At 40.3% G+C, this 18,699-nt stretch overlaps 1 protein-coding gene across 4 annotated transcripts in view; it reads left to right on the top strand.

Annotated features, from left to right (window-relative positions):
* LDAH (lipid droplet associated hydrolase) overlaps positions 1–18,132 on the top strand; it is a 104,561-nt gene extending 86,429 nt beyond the window's left edge. For all 4 annotated transcript variants that reach the window (XM_030447928.1, XM_030447924.1, XM_030447925.1 and 1 more), the window contains 2 exons: positions 3,074–3,156; positions 14,960–18,132. In XM_030447928.1, coding sequence (XP_030303788.1) covers positions 3,074–3,156; positions 14,960–15,151 — 275 coding nt within the window. In that variant the 3' untranslated portion in view covers positions 15,152–18,132. The remainder of the gene's footprint in view (positions 1–3,073; positions 3,157–14,959) is intronic.
* The last annotated feature ends 567 nt before the right edge of the window (positions 18,133–18,699 follow it).

The following is an 18,699-nucleotide window of genomic DNA, read 5'->3' as shown; positions in this document are numbered from 1 at the left end:
TTTCCTGGTTCCCTTCCTTGCACAGAACACAGGCCTGCAGAGAGAGTTCCTTTGAAAGTACTCTCATTATTGCCTTTGTTGTCTTACAGTTTTACTTCTAGGATCTTTATGACTTACCTGAGTTTCTAAGTGTGAGAATTCCACTTCATTTCTTTTTACTGCAAAAAAAAAAAAAAAACAAACAACATACGATCAACACAGAAAAATAAGCAGAACCCGTCAGAATAACAGGCAGGGCAGACAAACCACTCAGATGGGAGAAGGGCAGCAGGGGAGCACTCACTGTTCACACTTTTCCTGTATGACTGAACTGGAGGTAGAGAGCTGCCTGCAGAATCCCAGCAGCAATGATTGTATTTGGTTCTGACCTGATGGCCACCAGAATTCTCATCCCTGCCTACCATCTACTGCTGGTCCTGCAAGGTAATGGCAAAAGTTCTGACTGCAGGGCAGCAATCTGCCTTGTCCTACTAACAAGAACCTTATTCTGTACTGGAAAACAGTAGCCTGGCACACCAGAACCCTCAGATAATAATTTGGTGCAAGTGCTGTAGCCACAGATACTGTGCCACATCCAGGCTCTTGTGCTCAGTGCTTTGTAAAGTCTTGTGAATCCATAGTGAGATGCATCCATCACCTGACAAAGGGAGACTTTGTCATTCTCTACAGATACCTGAAAGGAGGTTGTAGGGACATGGGTGTTGGCCTCTTCTCTCAAGGGAACAATGACAGGACTAGAGGAAATGCCCTGAAGTTGCACCAGGGGAGATTTAGACAAGATATTGGGAAGAATTTATTTACTGAAAGAGTAGTCAGGCACTGGAGCAGACTGCCTAAGGTGGTGGCAGAGTCACCATCACCAAGTATTAAAAAACTACTTAGATGTGGCACTTCAGGAAATGCTCTAGTGAGATGGTGAATTTTTTTTTATTATTATTATTTTAAATTTTTTTTTAAGGGTGGGACACTTGGACATGGTGAAATTACTTAAATACCTATGGAATTGTCTTTCATACCTCTCAATTAAGGTTTTCCTAGGTGTTTTTTTAAGGTGCTTTCTAAGATATGTGTCCTCAAAACAAAGTCATAATTCATCAGAGTTTGGAGCTGAATTGAGAAACAGAAGAACAATATCAGGGCATGAACTTCACAATACTGTGAACGGACAGACTTGAGTCAGCTGCACCACAGGATGAGATGACCAGGTTGTTGGACACAAACTTCTATGGGGGCCCTGCTAGAATAGGATGAGACCAGCAAGTTTCCTGGATTGTCTGTATATTGTCACATCTACAACCCTTTCATCTCATCTCAGAAAGGAAGAACTTGCACTATCCGAATTCAGCATTTGATTGAAAAAGACAGCTCTGCAGGCACATAGCTGAACTGCATCTTCTTTGGCTGGCTCAGAAGTAAATACTACTTTCTAGGATTATTTTTTTTTTTTTTCATGAGAGCACTGTCTTTGCCTTTTAACATTTGATCTCTGGAGCCATCACTCATCTCTCCACTGGCGTTCAGTTTCCTTAGAGCACAGCTGGAATTCAGCCAACTCTGTGTTTTGGTCCCCACCAAAGACCTATGTGATTGCCATTTCCTCCTCTGTCACACATTTTGAGAATGTATTATTTCTGTCTCAGAGCAGTATCAGGTCCAACACTGTCATTAACTGTGTGCACAAAACTTCATTGGTTCAGATTTAAAAAACTGTCAGTCTTTCAATTTTCTTCTGTTTTTCAGGAGAGCTTTTAGTATTTTAGAATACTTTCAGTCACTCCAGAACTTGGAAATTGAAATGTTTTAAGAAAATTTAGCCAATCACAGTCTTCCATTGTTTTAACAAACTGGTGGGAAAGAAGAACAATGTTGCCCTTCATTCCCCCATACAGATTATGAATGTAGCTTTGATCCAGCAGGCACATAAGGCTTCAGATAGCAAGGGCAGGAGAGACTTGGATATCTTATTGGCACATTAAGCTGACTGGGCAGGGAAAAAAAAAAGGGTGAAAGAAGTGTTAATTATTTGGATAGAGATATCTGCATGTTTTTTCAGTACAGCACTGATGTCAGATGTCACTGATGTCACTTACCCTTGTTAAAACTGAGTAAGTCCTGGGTAAGTCCTCCACTCTTTGGAGGACTTCTCACTGTCTGTGGACATAAGGCAACATGGGTCATGTAGCAACTCTCATTATGCAGCTGAATACCTGGGGTTTGTTGTTGCAGTAGAACTGGTCAGTCTCACGGGTATGTGCTTGTTCATTGCCAGGTTTTGGACTGTGCACTGAAATTTCTTGCCAAGCTTCTGTAGGTTTTGTTGTAAGAGAAGCCAGGCTGGATGGACAGCGTGTGATCCTCTTGTGTCAAACCAACCCACTTTGCAGAAGTGCTTAATTCTCACTGCTGTCAGACATGCATGGGACCTGCTAGAACTCAAGATGTCTTAAAATTAGACTCCTTTTAATTAGGTGTCCAAATTTTAGCCAGTCATTTATGTCTCTGAGACAGTATCTTGCAGAACAATTCACAGTAAATTGCACTGAGCTATTTTTAATACTTCACATTACAGCTTGGACATTTGGTGTCCAGTGCTGTCTGGGGCAAGTACCATCAATGTTATGCAGGACTGCAGCTTTCAGTGATACTTTTACTTTCCATTATTTTTATTATTTTTTATATTGGCTATTGGAATTATTTATGTATTGAAATGTCAATAATTTAATATTCCATTGATTAATAATCCCTTCTAGGCTATGCTTTGTATTTAAAAGCCCACTCATACAAATATGTCTGTAACATAGATGTGTAGAGTTACAATCCAAAGGTATCTTTCCCTTTCTAGTAATTATCAAATTAATTAATGGGAGATTGCTTAATCTAGCCTACATTCCTTTTTATGATTGAGCTCAGTGAGATAAATGCTGCCCTTTCTGTGAGTGGGATCCTTTTCAATGAGATTGTCAAGATGGTGACTACTGTAGTTGCCTTACCTTTTTGCAGGATTGGGTCAGTATTGTTTTTCCTAAAAGATTTACTTTGTACTTACACTATTGCATGTTTCTGTTTTCTGCAGCCAACATCTTGTATATGGCAAGCCAAGAAATGGTGAAGGTTGTGGAGAGAGACAGTACAACCATAAAGCAAAATTTAAAGAAGGTAACTTTAATCCTCAGAATTTTCATGGGAAGCCCACGTGCATGAGGAAATGGATCATCCAGTTATATTTGTGCAAAACCATAATTTCAGCAGCAGCTCGATTCTGGTTTTGTGTTGGTGTCATTCCATCCATTTTGAAGAAGCCATTGAAGGGGCCCCTGATCATTAAGATGTCACTGTTCCACACCTTTGCAGATGCAGTGTTCAGCACTACCACATCTGGAATGTTTTCCTTGGTGAGGGAGAAGCAATATGTTCTGGCTAAGCCTGAGAGAGAGCTGCCAAGAAGCCAGTGGTTTCCTGGGTTCTGCTCAGACAGGCAGGTGGGCAGCCAGGACATGAGTTCAGGCTGATCAACCAAATCCTCTGACTTTACTGCTGGGCAGGTCAAGCAGAACATGTGCCATCTGTGTTGGTGGTGTCAGTTAATACCAGGGGATTCTACAGGCTTGATTTTTCCATGGCATCAAAATATAACAGTGAAATTATTTAGCTCCACAGTTTCAGCTATTTGATTGTAGTGTAACAGAACATAGAAAGATGCATTCCTCAGGGACTGGAGCAACTGCTGTACAAGTAAATTAAGTCATTTTGGGGACGCTTCTCCTGCACTGAACTTATTTTTTGTAAGGAATTATTGTTGTAAGGGATCCTGGACAGTTTGGGTCTGAACCAATGGCATTCTCCCCCTCAATTCACAGGCAGAGTTCCAAGGGTTGGCGCAGTCCAGGAGCTATTCCTAATGGGAGTTTTGATGTGGTCACCCTGTTTTGGAGGCTGAGAGATTTTGATAGTGGCCATGGTCAGACAATTGCAGCTGGCTTTTGTGCCAGAAAGCTGTCACATTTAATATGGCATTTAATATTTACTCTTGGTGTAACTTCTGTGTGAGTAGATGATACAACATATTATTCTGTGTCCCCGTCCTTCCTTCCGTTTTTTGTGTCATCTATGGCTTTTTGCTGGAAGTATAATTCCAGCACTTTGCACTGGTGCAGATTTTTCTTGGAGAATGAAATTTCTAGGACAGAGGTCCTAGATCTCTGCAAGATATTTTTTTATGCATCATAAATAGATACTATACAAAGTTCACTTCCTAAATTAGTCTTTTTGCCTGGAAATTGATTTTTTTTTTTTTTTTTTTTTTGCTTATCCTTTTTGCCATCTGTGCACTTCGAAAGGTATGTTCAGATGTTTCAGTTCTAGGTTTTTTTAAAGGAGCTGAAATAGCACACCTGAATAAGGAACACAGCACTAGGGCTGCCCCTTTTGTCACATTTTTATTGCAGAACATTCAGAGTTCTCCTGCACTGGAGGGGAGGGGGAATCTCAGTGAAAAAACTGAAGGGCTGATCTTGCAGATATTCTCCTTGTCTTAAATGACATTTTTTGTGGGTTGATCCAAGGCACAATAAATTCAAGGAGAAAGTTGATTTTACTGACTGGGTACCTGCAGAGTCCAGCTGTTTCCTGAGGGAGAGGGAGCTAGAAACCAGGAACTCTGCACAGGCAGAGCCCTCACCAAGCAGGGTTCAGTCCCACAGAACCTGAGCAGGGCAAGGAAACAGAGTCCACTGACTGTCCCAGACAAGGCAAAGCAATGGACCAGGTCCAGTGTCCCTCCAGGGAATCCAATCAGGAGCAAAAGGAGACAGGGCCAGAGACAAGACTAGAGACACGGATACAACATGTGTCCAAAGTCCATCCAGGAGGCACAGCCAAAGACATGACAGAAGGCAGCTGTTAGGTGGGTTCCATCCAGGTGACAGGCTGTATGTCACCAATGTCAGTTCAGGGCCAGGGATGGAGACAGAGACTCCTACAATGTAGCTTGAGAGACAGATAATAAAGGCAAAGGACAAGAGATGGAGACCCTGGGCCCATGGGCAAGGAGCGTGGGTCAGGATCCCCAGCAAGGCTGGTGAGGATGCTTAGTGCCCTGAAATTGAGGATAAGACTGCAGGTTACCATGCTAGGGTACAAAAGTGAAGAGTTTGCAGGAGCAGGATGAGGTTCAGCAAGGCCAAGTGCCGGGTCCTGCACTTTGGCCACAACAACCCCATGCAGCTCTACAAGATGGGCACAGAGTGGTTGGAGAGCAGCCAGACAGAGAGGGACCTTGGAGTTTGGATTGACAGGAAGCTGAACATGAGCCAATAGCGTGCCCAGGTAGCCAAGAAGGCCAATGGCATCCTGGCCTGGATCAGGAACAGCGTGGCCAGCAGGTCCAAGGAAGTGATTCTGCCCCTGTAGTCAGCCCTGGTGAGGCCACAGCTTGAGTCCTGTGTCCAGTTCTGGGCCCCTCAGTTTAGGAAGGATATCGAGGTCCTAGAGCAGGTCCAAAGGAGGGCAACCAGGCTGGTGAAGGGACTCGAGCATAGATCCTATGAGGAGAGGCTGAGGGAGCTGGGGGTGTTCAGCCTGGAGAAGAGGAGGCTCAGAGGAGAGCTCATCACTCTCTACAACTACTTGAAAGGAGGTTGGAGCCGGGGGGGGGTTGGCCTCTTTTCCCAGGCAACTCTCAGCAAGACAAGAGGGCACGGTCTTAAGTTGTGCCAGGGGAGGTTTAGATTGGACATTAGAAAGAATTTCTTTACCGAGAGGGTGATCAGATATTGGAATGGGCTGCCCAGGGAAGTAGTGGATTCTCCATCCCTGGAGATATTCAAAAAGATACTGGAGTAACTGCAGCAGTAGTGGATCAAGGGTTGGACTTGATGATCTCTGAGGTCCCTTCCAACCCAGCCAAATCTATGGTTCTATGACTTGGGGTACCCTTGGAAATTTTAATCATAAACATGTGCTTGAAGTTCAGCATAAGAGCTTTGCTGAATGAGGACTATACCAGTGACAATCAGGTGCAGCTCCAGTGACTTCAGGTGGTCTGCCCATCTCCTTCACAATACAGAAATCCTTATGTCTGGCACTGAAGGAAGGCCTATAGCCAACAGTAAGAGTTTGCAGGTGTCCCAGCCTGCTTCATCAGTGCTTTTGTTGACTCTGTCAATCTAAGCATGGCCTTGGCAGACTGGAGCTTTTTTAAATCTGTGTTAACTTTCCTTTATTGATTCTCTTACTTCTGAAGTGGCAAACATACTCAGGAAAACAAAAAGCTGAAGCAAGTTTATAAGCAGTTGGCAAACTGAAGAAAAAGCAAGTCTAAAAATGGAGCTAAATGCTTCTCTTTTCTCATCTTGTAATTTCTGGGAATGTAAGAATTAAGGAAAAATTTTGTAGTTGGCATTATGTGTAATTTAAAGTGTATTGACAATAAAAATGGGCTTAACGTATAAAGGTTGGAAGTTTATGAAAACAGGAAAAACAGTCCAAGTTGCTATAGAACTGGCAAGCTGTTACTTCAAAAAAATTTATACTGTTCAGTAGTCTCTGTGATCATATGCTAAAAGCCAATCTTAACACCTGAGTTTGCCAGCTGCTGTGGAATAGAAAAGTTGTTTCTGGATCTTATTTGCATTCTGTGATCTGAAGAAGAAAGAAGAGACACTAAATTATTCCAGTCTTTCCATGACCAGGTTTAACCATAATTATTACTACTTGGGGACAAGGAGAGATTTTGTCTGTAGACCCCAGATTCTTAGTCTACAATGCTAATTGCTCAGATTTATGTTGAAAGAAAGGGAGCTGGAATATTGTTTGGATAATTGTGGTATTTCACTATAACCTTCTAAATACAGAAGTTGCCCACATTAAATAGCAGTGGGACTGGACGAGGAGGTTGGAGACTTGTCTTCTAACAAAGTAATAGGTGATACAATGCTGGCTCCAAAGCTGGTCATCTGGATCAAGCAGTACAGAGTGTAGACTTCTTATTGCAATGACACGGAGAGGTGTGAGGAATCACAAAATCCAAACAAATAAGGTTGAGAAAGTTTATTGTAATTCTTGACAAAAGGAAGCAGATGAAATTCCATATTCTTAAAAGGTGGATCAGCATTGAGCATCACGGGACTTCTACAAATAGAATAAAAATTTTAAAGGAAAGGGAAAATGGTTATGTTGGTTATTAGCTAGTGTGTCTGTGATGGGCAATGATATTTCCTTAGAGAGACTCTCTAGAGCACTTAATTTTTTATGTCTGCATCATGCCATACACATGGCTTTATTTTGAGACCAAGCCTTACTGACTTTTTCTGTCAAGTAAGCTTATAAATTTATTGTGATCAAGAAGGTATTGCATTAAAGGTTAAAACTAGGGTGCTTACAGGGGATTTTTTTAAAAAAAAAATCACCTTCAGATTTTATATTTATTTAGACATATTTGCCCTCTGCTCTATCTGTAATATACACGAGTCCTATTTTTAAGTACAGGATCTGCTCCAAAGTCCATCTAAATCAATAAAAGAGCTCCCACAAACTTCAGGAAGTCTTGAATCAGTTTGACAGCAAACTTCTTGAAGTGATTAATAATTTCTTAAGACCATAAATCATCTCCTCTAGCAACTGAAAATTGGGATTCTTTTGGTTGGCATATTAAACAAACAAAAAAATTGTATATGATCCTTGAGTTTCATTTTGCCAGTGGTCTGGTGTAGCAGATTATGTAAGAAAAAGGCAGGGCGCATATGAAGGAGAGATACAAAGCTGAAAAAAAGTCTGTTGTCTGAAGAGAATAATTTTTAATGCAATGGGAGAAAGTATAAGCTGGAATTTTAGGGACATGAACCAACTGTCACTCAGACTGAGGAAGCCTGTGAGTGGCTTATAGCCATCCATCCACAGGTGGTTAGGTAGGGAAGAAATTCAGTTTTGAAAAAACTAAATGAATGAAGTATGTGTGTATCACTTCCTGCTTATTCCAGTGGCATATTTCCAATTTGAAATAATGCAAGTTTTTATCACACCAATAGTGCCATAGAAAATGTGTTCTCCAAGAGTATTTACTGAATAGTCATGTGCAGAGATCTAGAGTAAATATTGCCAAAATTAAGTATTTCCTTTCCACATAAAGTGCTAGTTTTCACTTTTGAAAAAAATTGTCTTTGCTAGAGCAAATTTGTTAAACTGAGCAACCAAGAGCCATTTTGACCCCTGAAGCAGCTGTTTTGATGTTTCCCAGTGTTTTTGTTTGAGTCTGTAGACATCCATAGGGGTTTAGTAATTACTCCCAGTGAGAGGACCGTGATCTGAAGGTGAGTGGTAAGGAGAATTCTACAAATACTTTGCCTGCCCACAGCCTGAGTGAGTTGCTTGCCTAGATTTGTGAAAAACCTTCTGAATAGCTGCAAACTGCTCTCTTGAGCCAAGAACACCTCTTTTTTTTTTTTTTGCTGATCTCACATCCTGTGCTCCCTGGAGGTTCAGACTTAAAGTTAGGGAAGTTTCATATGTGCTTGGGGATTGTGGTGCCTGTGTCATTTAACCACAAGGCCAGTCTTCTCTTTGAAGCATGCAGAATGCCTAATCCAAGGATCAGCAGTTTCCACTTTGGTGGAAAAGAATCTCAGTGAGCATTTAAGAAATTAAATATACCACAATATACTTATCTGTGATATTTCATATTTCTGCAACTGAGCTCCTGTTACCATTATTCATGCTGTGTGGTGTTCTAATAAAGAAGTGATGATAGGAATTTCCAGGATTTGGGGATGGGTATAAGGTGTTCACTACACACAATGGGCAAAGACAGCAATATTTCCCTAGACTTCTGAAGAATACTTAAGAAGTTACTATCCAACCCTTACTGCCCCTTAACTGCTTCCTCTGTCTGCCAGACAGCTCATCACAAGGCTGTGAACAAAATTGCTATTTACTGCCAGATGCTGATCCTGCTGAGATCTGACTGATTCACCTGAGATAAAGTCCCACTGAATGTATACAGTGTTAGGCTGATACTCAAGGAGGAAATACTGTTTGCTGTCAATATGATAGGAAGAATCTGGTCCAGCAATGTTATGCTTAATTACTGGTGTCAGGTCAATTTGATTTTATTTTGGTATTTATACAGACTTGACTTTGGAATTACTCATGTTCCTAAATATATACCCTTTAAAGTCTTTCAAAGCAAGATAGTATCAATAAGTTAATTGCCCTGGTTTATTGATAAATCCATTTTTAAAACCACATTTTACATCTCATTGTCTGTGAGAAAGTGGAAATAGAAATGGCCTCGCTTGATCTCTTGGGTCTGTGTGAGAGCAGCTGGTACCATTGCTAACAAACTGCAGGAAAGTTAAAGAGAAGCCCTTTCCCCTTCCCTGATTTACTGGAGTTCCAGTTAACAACGAGAAAGGCATGAAACTGGGAGCCTGCATCCACTCCCTTTGGTGGAGCTCTGTACTTGATACTGAAGAGAGCAGTAACACATCTTCCGTCATGTGCAAAGTAGCCACTCCACCTGGCTGTGGGTTTGCATCATAATTTCTCTGAAATAGTTTAACACAACTTTCCATGTTTCCTCTGTTAATTAAAATCACCACAAAAAGTTGAACTACCCAGTGCACCTTTACCACAGCCCCTACATGTTAGTATTTTAAAATAGGATGGTGTGCTCAGAATTGTCAGCTGCCTCTTCTCAAAACATCCAGCAGGAATAGCTTGGTTTCCCACTGCCCTTGGAAACTTGAGAATTAAAGGCTTTGGTAAAACAAGCAGAGAAACAAGTTCCAATGACCTTGTCATCAAACTGCCTGATCTGAATGATAGCAGGGTCACGAGAGGAGAGAGAGACAGTGAATAAGAGAACCAGATCCCGCAGCATTTAGGGCTTCCTAGGGCAATGCCAGCTCTTCAGATTCTTCCCAGAAACTGATTAGTTAAGCCAAAGAGCAACTGAAGCAAGCCCAAAAAAAAAAAAAGTGTGTCCCAAACCATCCTGTTCCCATGTGGTTTATACTATTCTTTTGGCAGGATAAGGTGGAGCCGCTTTCGTAATTCGTAATTTCGTAATTCCAGAGAAGCTACCAAGTCATATTCTGTAAACCTTGATTGAAACTAGAATTAATTCTGGGCTATTGCCTTTTAAACTAGTTTTCATCCAAGAGCAAATAAAACTATTCACCGTTTACTGTTGAGAGATGTCATCCTGAGGGAAATTGCTGTCTCAACCAGTGAATGCATGTGGGAGTAATGCTGATAAAAGTTAATGTATCAGAGACAAGGATTTCAGCAAGGACACTGCTTCACTCTTGCTTGCCATTGCACGTGTGCTGCTAGTTTATGTCCACAGAGATCAGTCCTTTGCTCTTTGCCATCAGCTGGAGTGGTGCCTGCTCGTGTAATAAGATCCTAAAGTTGTTATAACATGTACCAAATTCCAGGGAGATAGAGGAAACTCAGTGTTCTTTAACTTTTTGCATTTGTTTTTCAGTGTTGACTTATGGCAGCTACAGAAGAGGCATTAAAGGAATTTCTCTCTAATTTATACATCTGTGAATTGTCATACATACTATAACAAGTGCCAGTGAATTCAACTGCAGGAAATCTTTATTATTTTCTTAGAAACTCTTTAAAATATAAACATCCTGTTGATACAAATCTCAGCGTCTTCTGATGTTTACTTAGCAGCTGCCATCACTGTGCAGTGTCTGAGTACATGTACCATATTACAGGGTACTAGGCTGACAGAGCCCTATTTTGACTTTTGTTTTATTTTACAGAAGCTAAGGCTCAAAATACTTCTGAGCAACTTAATGGTAAAACAGCTCATGAAAACACTGCTTTCATTTTAAAACTATTTGAAACTTAGAAATTGCATAACTATTTCAAACATGGCATTGAAATGTCCAGCAATGATAACCCACATCCCTTTTACCCTGTCTTCATCATCAGATCCTGAAGGAGGATGTGTTTTAGCCACTCAGCAAGCAGAGTGTTGCATCGGGAATCATACAGAGTCTTTGGCATCTCCAGTGGTAGCTGCCATTTCTCTTCTGAGTGAGAAACATTGGAAGTCTCAACATCCCATATTGCAAAAGAATAAAAACTAAACTGGCCCTCGTGGCAGAAAAGTTCAAAAATGCAAACATGGAAAAGTTTAAGTCCAAAAGAAAAAGGGAAAGAATCTTCTATTTATTGTTTTGTAAATCTGTTTATTTTTAACTGGTCTCATAATTTTGAGGGCCTGACTCACTCTTTTTGAATGCTTAGGTTGGCAGCAGTTTTCCATTGCTGGTGCAGTGGCTTTGCTGACTCAGGGCTTCTTTACAGCCACTCACAGTCCACAGGAAAATATATACTTTACAGAGCCATACAGATCATATAGTGCATACCAGGGTTTCCTCCCATGAATGAATATCCCATGTGCCTCTGGTTACATATGATGATGCCTTCTTGCATGCTGCAATAGCAAAACTCCTCTGGTTAACCTGAAAATGAGAACATTTGCATTCTGGAAAATTTTGCTTAAATATGCCTAAAATTATTCTATCTTAATATATTAGGAAAAGTGGTAGCATTTTAGCATCTGTGTGTTTTGTGGCTGTGTATGGCATATACAAAGAGCACAGACTCTAGCAGACTGTACACAAGCTCTGCAATAGCCAGTTGTGAGAATGCATTCCCAAATGTTTCAGAGTTAGGGATCACTGATCTTAAATCAGATGCCTTTAATGTATGCATTAAGTGGTGGTCTTTCATGAAAACATCACGTTTCCTTTTTCCTCTTTCATAAACCAAAAGAGGTATGCAATGAAAGAGACAGCAGGATGCAGAAGTCCTGCCTCATTTGGAGTGGTAAAATGCCTCTCAAAAGAAACAAGAAACCATCATTTTTACAATGAACACAGGTTCATGGTAAAGCCACTTAAACTTCACAACCAAGACTGGACTGTTGGTGAAATCATTGATATTCCTCAGAGATGGTCACAGTTCATCCTGACTTTTCTGAATATCTCATTTAAGACCTTGAAATCTGTTCTACAGACAGACAGACAGACAAACAGTGTTTCAGGGCATCCACAAAGGAAGTCCAAGAGTGGTACCCTTTGAGCACATTCAGTACTGTACTACACACAGTGGAAAACCAGCTCTAGGTATTTCAGACTACACTACATCCTTTGAACTAGTGAATATAGTTGGATATTAATTTCTGTGCTCCCCAACTACAAAATGGAGATTAATCTGGCCACTAAGGTGTTGCAAAACTAAATTAATAAATGTGAGCATGTAAATCAGTAGTGATGTGTGCCAGAGGAATGCATATAAGAAAATCAATTCTGTCTGTAAGCCATGAAATATGTAGTAAATAAACCCTCAGACCACACAGAGAATTTAAAGCAAAACATTCTAAAAAGTACTATTGAATAGCAGTTCATCAGCTGAAAGTCATCCTGTCAGGGCACTGAATGAGTCAAGGATCTTTTGGATCGTGCAATGAAAAATTAAACTGCAATGCAAGTGTACCAGGGGCAAGCTAAGAATGCAGGTAAATACTTTGTTTAGGCATTTCCAAGTCTGTGAGTTCTTAAATTTACAACCCTACCTGGAGAATAGCCCATTCTGCAGTTCGTGAAGACTAAGCCAAGTATTTTATCCACCTTTATAAGTGTAAAGGACCTGTCATCTTTTCCTAAATAATCGTGTGATGAGACTCTAGGACTAACCTATCAAAATGCCTAATTTCAAGGACTACTCTGTTAAAGTGGAGTTGCTTCAGTTCTTAATTTCTCAGTTTCATAATCCTTATTTTTGTATCTGTTGGTAACAGAGCCCAGGGTTAAACATGATTCATTCAGATGCTTGGCTTTCACAGGGCCTGAATGCAGCTGGCCATTTCATTTTAAATTGGCTTTTCTGAGGAATTTTTGCTATTGTGACATCCTGTGATTTATGAATCAAAGACAAGATCAGAAGAAGTTTTGTGCTATATAATTTTCTTTACTTTTTTTCCAGCAATTAGTGAGTGACAAAGGAAACCAATAATGTTTTTTAGGGCGGGATGGTTTAAGTTCTATGTTTTATGTATACACATAAGTACGACTTGGGTTGGTGTCTCTGCAGCTGAGATTTTGGATACAGCCAATAGTGAGTAATGTTGAAAATTTGGGTACACTTCAACGAGAGAAAAACGAGTTAGACAAAAACTTGCAATATTTTGTGAAATGCAATCTGGGCTCTGAGCCCACCTCTTCCCCAGTGGGTGCATTTATTTATGTTCCACATGGCTACAAAAATAATTGAATTGAAGATTTTTGTGATGAAAGGCAAACTTCTTGTCCTCTAATTTATGTCAGCATTGCTCAATTATTCACTCAAGTACAGAAATGAAATATGAAACAAATACGAGTAATGGAATTGGGTCAAGCTGTGTGTGTGATATGTTGAGCAATCAACATCCTTTTGGTACCTGCATTCAAACATTTTAGTGTAAAGCATCCTCATCATTAATCTTGTTCCTGTATAGTTTTAAATCCATAGGTTTTTACTTTTGTCCAGACCACCATTCTCCCTTCAAATCCTCAACAGAAATTGAAAAACATAACTGTAGTGTGCAAAGTTGAGATGAAAATGAGGGGAAATGATGACTTGGGAAAGTGTGTTTCTAACAGTGAGAAAAGACACTTCATTGAATATTATATTTGCCTGTAAATTGTTATTTTTGTGTTTATGTGGGCCATATAGCATGTTTTCAGGTCAGTCATTGAACAAGGTAATTAGGAAAACATCAAAACAAAACGTACTTTTTTAGTACTATATTACAACCCAAAAGAAAATAGCTCGGTGATTTTGGGATGTCTCTGTGCTCTACCACGTTAAAAAGATAAAAGAAAGAGTTGGGATTGGTTCAGCCTGGAGGAGAGAAGGCTCCATAGAGACCTTGTTGCAGCCTTTCAGTACTTAAAGGATGCCCATAAAAATGATGGGGACAAACTTTTTAGTAGGGTCTTTTGCGATAGAATAGGGGGGGTGGTTTTAAAATAAGGGATGGTAGATTCAGCCTAGATATAAAGAGGAATTTTTTTATGTTAAGGGTGGTGAAACAATGGCAGAGGTTGCCCAGAGTGGTGGTAGAAGCTCCATCCCTGTCAATATTCAAGGTCAGGTTGAATGAGGCTCCAAGCAACCTGATCTAGTTGAAAATGTCCCTACTTATTGCAGGTGGGGTGAACTGGATGACCTTGAAAGGTCTTTTCAACTCAAACCATTCTATGATTCTAAGATTCTATGATTATAAAACTATCCAAACAAACAAACAAAAAAATATTGCTTCCGAGAATGGTTGTAGTCACTCTCATTCTGGGTGAATCACCTCTATTTTCCATCTAACACTTCAGACTAAGAAAAATAGGTGCTCCTCCACCTAAAGCTCCAATCAGCAAGTGGTTTGAAATCACACCTAGCAGATGCCAGTAAGACTGAGCTACTCACAAATGTAGAGTAACCTCCTGCTTTCTTATAGTTTATGTCCAGAAGAAAGTTATCCAGAAATGGTTTTCCCCTTCAGTAGGGCACAGCAATCAGTTTTGCTGTTTGACTGAATAGCTGGAAAGCTGTCGTACAAACCAGCTAATAGCTGGGGAAGACACAACAGCTTGCCTGGCTAAGGGTAAACTAGATGCTTTGATCCATAATAACAAATTTCTTAAGACAGATAGACTTTGATCTGCAGCTTTCTGTTTTGGTATTAAGCTTGTATTGTGTCCCCCTAGTTTCACAGATGAGGAAATTGAGTCACAGAGCATGTAATTGCCTTCATAATTGCAGGCTTGGAAACAACCAAGAACTGCCACTTTGCTATTCCTCACAAGGAGACCATGGTCCATAAAGCTTATTTCCAAAGAATTCACTGCTCTTTGCTTCATCAGTAACATTTCAAATTAATTATTTGATATGTTTTGATTTCTAGCTGATTTTTTATTATGGAACTGGAGACAGCTGGTGTCCACAGAACTACTACGACGACATCAAAATGGATTTTCCAGATGGGGACATTCGACTCTGTGAGAAAGGGCTCCGCCACGCCTTCGTGCTGGATGCCAGCAAGGAGATGGCTGCTATGATCACAGACTGGTTACAGGATGATCTGACCAAATTATAAACACAGATTCAGTGATTAACAAGGAAATGATGTAATTATTTTGTGAACATGTAATTTTTTTGTGAAAGAGTCTGTCCAATTTTTTTCTGTTTATTATAGATTATGGCTTGTTTTCTATTGAGATGTTTTAGAGAAAGATAAGGAGAGACTGGCTGGTCCAAAGTATAGTTTTATTGATTCAGTGGTGATGTACCTTCATCCTGTGTCTTCAGGGTTCTGCAGAACTTGGCAAAGGCTGGAATATTTGTTGTCTGGTAGCATTTTAGACAACACTGATACTAGATTCACTGGCTGCAAGTATACCTGAGTTACTACCACCTCACCCACCAACTGGAGAGCTGCTGAGGGTGGGTTTGGGGCAGACCAGCTGGTCTGCTTTATAAAGAATTACCATGCTATTCCATTAGAATAAAAATCCCCCTGTGGATGGATCCTGGCATGCTGCAAAAGACCTGGCCTTCTCCAAAGCCCCAGGACAACCCTAACTTTTTTTCCTCCAGGTTCAGTGGGGTTGGTGGTCAGTCAGAGGTTAGGCTGAGTTGAGGATGAGTACAAGGGAGATTTGTAGATGACATGTGCAGTTTCTCCAAGATTCAGAAGGGGTTTAGGGCCCTGCCAGGACTCCACAGGGTATTAAAAATACTGTAAGGTAGCTGTGGCTGCTCAGTGAGGCAATACCTATGAACCTCTTGTCTGGAACATGGCTCAAGTGTTTCATTGATTGCAGAGAAGGTAAAGGATGGTGGTCAAAACGTGCCAGTATTAAAAGATTAAAATGGATTGCAGACTCCATATCTGACTAAATACAGGTGGGCTTGCTTTCCTAATGAGGTCCCTGAGAACAGTGCTTACTCAGCAAGTTTAAAAAATTAAGCCAGTTTTGGTGCATGCCTAAATTCCAGTTCTTTGCTTTAAGGACTGAAGTATGACATTTCCTGCCAAGCCACAGACTAGGTAAGTCCACTAGGAAAACATGGTTGTTATTCTGCCATTGTTGCATGCATGGAATTGTGTCAAATGTAACACTGACAACCAGGTTTTTGCTATAGCTCATGCTGACAAGTCCACTGTTCCTCACATTTGTTCATCCCTCACCCAGAGCAAAAAACTAGAATAAAGCATCCTAACAGTTGTGATAACAGAGTAAGTTACAGGCAATAGCTAGAAATGAAAATAATGTAAAGGGAACAGAGCCAAGGGGTAATCAGGAAAAGCTTTCTAGCCATAAACCTGTGAAATAGTCTCCCTGTGGAGTTCATAGAGACATTTATAAATAAAACACTACAGAATATAGTCAAGGGAAGCCCTACCCTTGCAAACCAACTCATTTAGCTGATGCATTTGGTATCTAACTTACATGATTTATTAACAGTTTTAGTGTGGTATTGGTGAGAATGGTACCAGAGAACATTCTCCATGGTGCAGAAAGACTGATTATTTCCTTACATTTTTTACACGATTATGTGCACACCTTCCATTTTTCTCTAAATCTCCCTTGAATCTTCCACTAATATTTGTAATAGAATTCATTTTCTGGCTGTTTTGGACTAGTTCTCTCAAACCAAAGGCGTACAGGGAATTTAAGTGACCTTCTTTGCATTGGAAACTGGTTTATCTTTTGAGAGTAGCCAGTGAATTTTCAGATTATGCTGCTGTGTAATGCGACAGATCCTGATGTTTGAGGCAGAAATGTTGAGACAACAGTTGCAGCAAGATGAGGAGGAACCAGTTATGGTCAAAGCAGAAAGGCTGTACCCATGCAATTGGCTCTCTTTGTTGGAGATTTATGGGACTTCTGCAGGGCCATATTCAGTCAATATCCAAACAATTCTTGTGATCACTTTGGGAATCCACAGTTCTGCATCCTGTGTGTGTTTAAAACCCCCCCAGATGTTGGCAGGCATTCCAATTGGGTGGCATGGCAGATGTTAAATGCATATGTTGGCCTAGGTGCTCCCTGGGGCAGGGTAGGTGTGGGTGGGATGTCACATATGTGGACATATATATATGGACATACACACACATATATATACACACACACACATATATATGTTTGCGTGTTAGCAAGTCAGTTCACTTGTTTGTTTTGGTTTACACATTAATCTCTTTGAACAAAACATTTACTCCTTGAGGTATATGGAATCAGGAAAGGACACAGTCTGTAAAAGTTCGGCTGTTGTAGTAGATCTCCTGAGGACAGAAAAAATCTTGCATTAACCAAAGATGACAAGCAGCTATTAAAGTCTGGAAAATGAAGCACCTATGAGAAGCAGTTGTTTACAGTGCATTATTCGTATACTTTGTATGAGGAATTAATTTAGCAATACTTGTTATTGACTTGTGTATGCCTTTTATACAAATGTTAGTCTGTTATAATTAATCCTACTGGCTGCATTGACCTAAACTGAGCTCAGAGCTGGTCAGCAATGACCAGACCTACTGCAGGATAATGCCTTACGATTTTCTTAAATCAATTTTCTCTTAAGATTATCAAAACCATAATGATTCAATTGCTCCCTTCCTCCTAGAAGCTGTTACCGTAAGGCTAAGATCTGAAAATTTGCTACTCTCTTCACTGCAAAAGAGCAGGGGGCTGCTTTTCACAGCTGTATTTCCTAAGAGGAGCAGATCACACACAATGAAAATCCAGCTCCTCTTAAGCCCATGGCATTCACCATGACCCCAGGCAAATAGTGTCCAAAGTGCTTATGGTCCAAATGTGCCAACTTGCCATGAAAACACAGTGTGGTCTTGCCTATTTTAGACTGGTTTAGAATTCTTGTGAAACCTATTGCAAAGGAATTGACTTTATGCAGTAGCACCTACTCTCTGTCATTCACATTTGTGCTTAGTTCTCATCACACAAGTAATCCTGCCAGCTTCAATGACTTTGACTCATATTCAAGTGTTTTGCTAGATTGATACCTTTTATGAAAAAGTACACAACTCTAATAACAAAAATAAAGACATTTATGGTAAAATGTTTTGATTCTTTATTATGTTATTTGATTATAACTTGTTTAGCCTTGGTTCACCTTCTTCCTTACTTCATGCACACAAGATTTACAAAAATACTTGCCAAGTCCCAGCTTTCACATGCAATGCTGACATCTGCAAAATGAGTAGTAGGCACCCGACTCAAGCCTTTTTATCCAGATCCACTCCAAAATAATCAATCACTGTTTTCCCCTTGCTCCCTGTTTTCTGCTTTGAATGAGCTATAGGGTGTGTGGATTAGTAAGGTTTGTCCCTTCAGGAAGCTTGGTGAGTGTTTATGGTGAAGAGTGTTTATGATGAAGAATTTGGACTTGGACTACAAGCTGAACACCCACTTCTTGACTGGCAGGAGACAGATTGCATCCATGAGGCACAGCAGATCATCTCTCTGCAGCTGAGGTCACCTACATGTTTATTTTGCAGAAAATGGGTTTATGTGTGAATCCACTCCCCATACCTTTCTTTGCTCTAGCTAATTGCCAGCAAAGACTTGAAACAAGATGTTCAATGTTATCATTAATAAAGTTCCTCAAACTATTACTGGATTTGGA

The sequence above is a fragment of the Calypte anna genome, chromosome 3 (assembly GCF_003957555.1).
Source record: "Calypte anna isolate BGI_N300 chromosome 3, bCalAnn1_v1.p, whole genome shotgun sequence".
NCBI lineage: Eukaryota > Metazoa > Chordata > Aves > Apodiformes > Trochilidae > Calypte > Calypte anna.
Note: the sequence above shows the minus strand (reverse complement) of the source record. Positions and strands in the feature narration are given on the sequence as shown.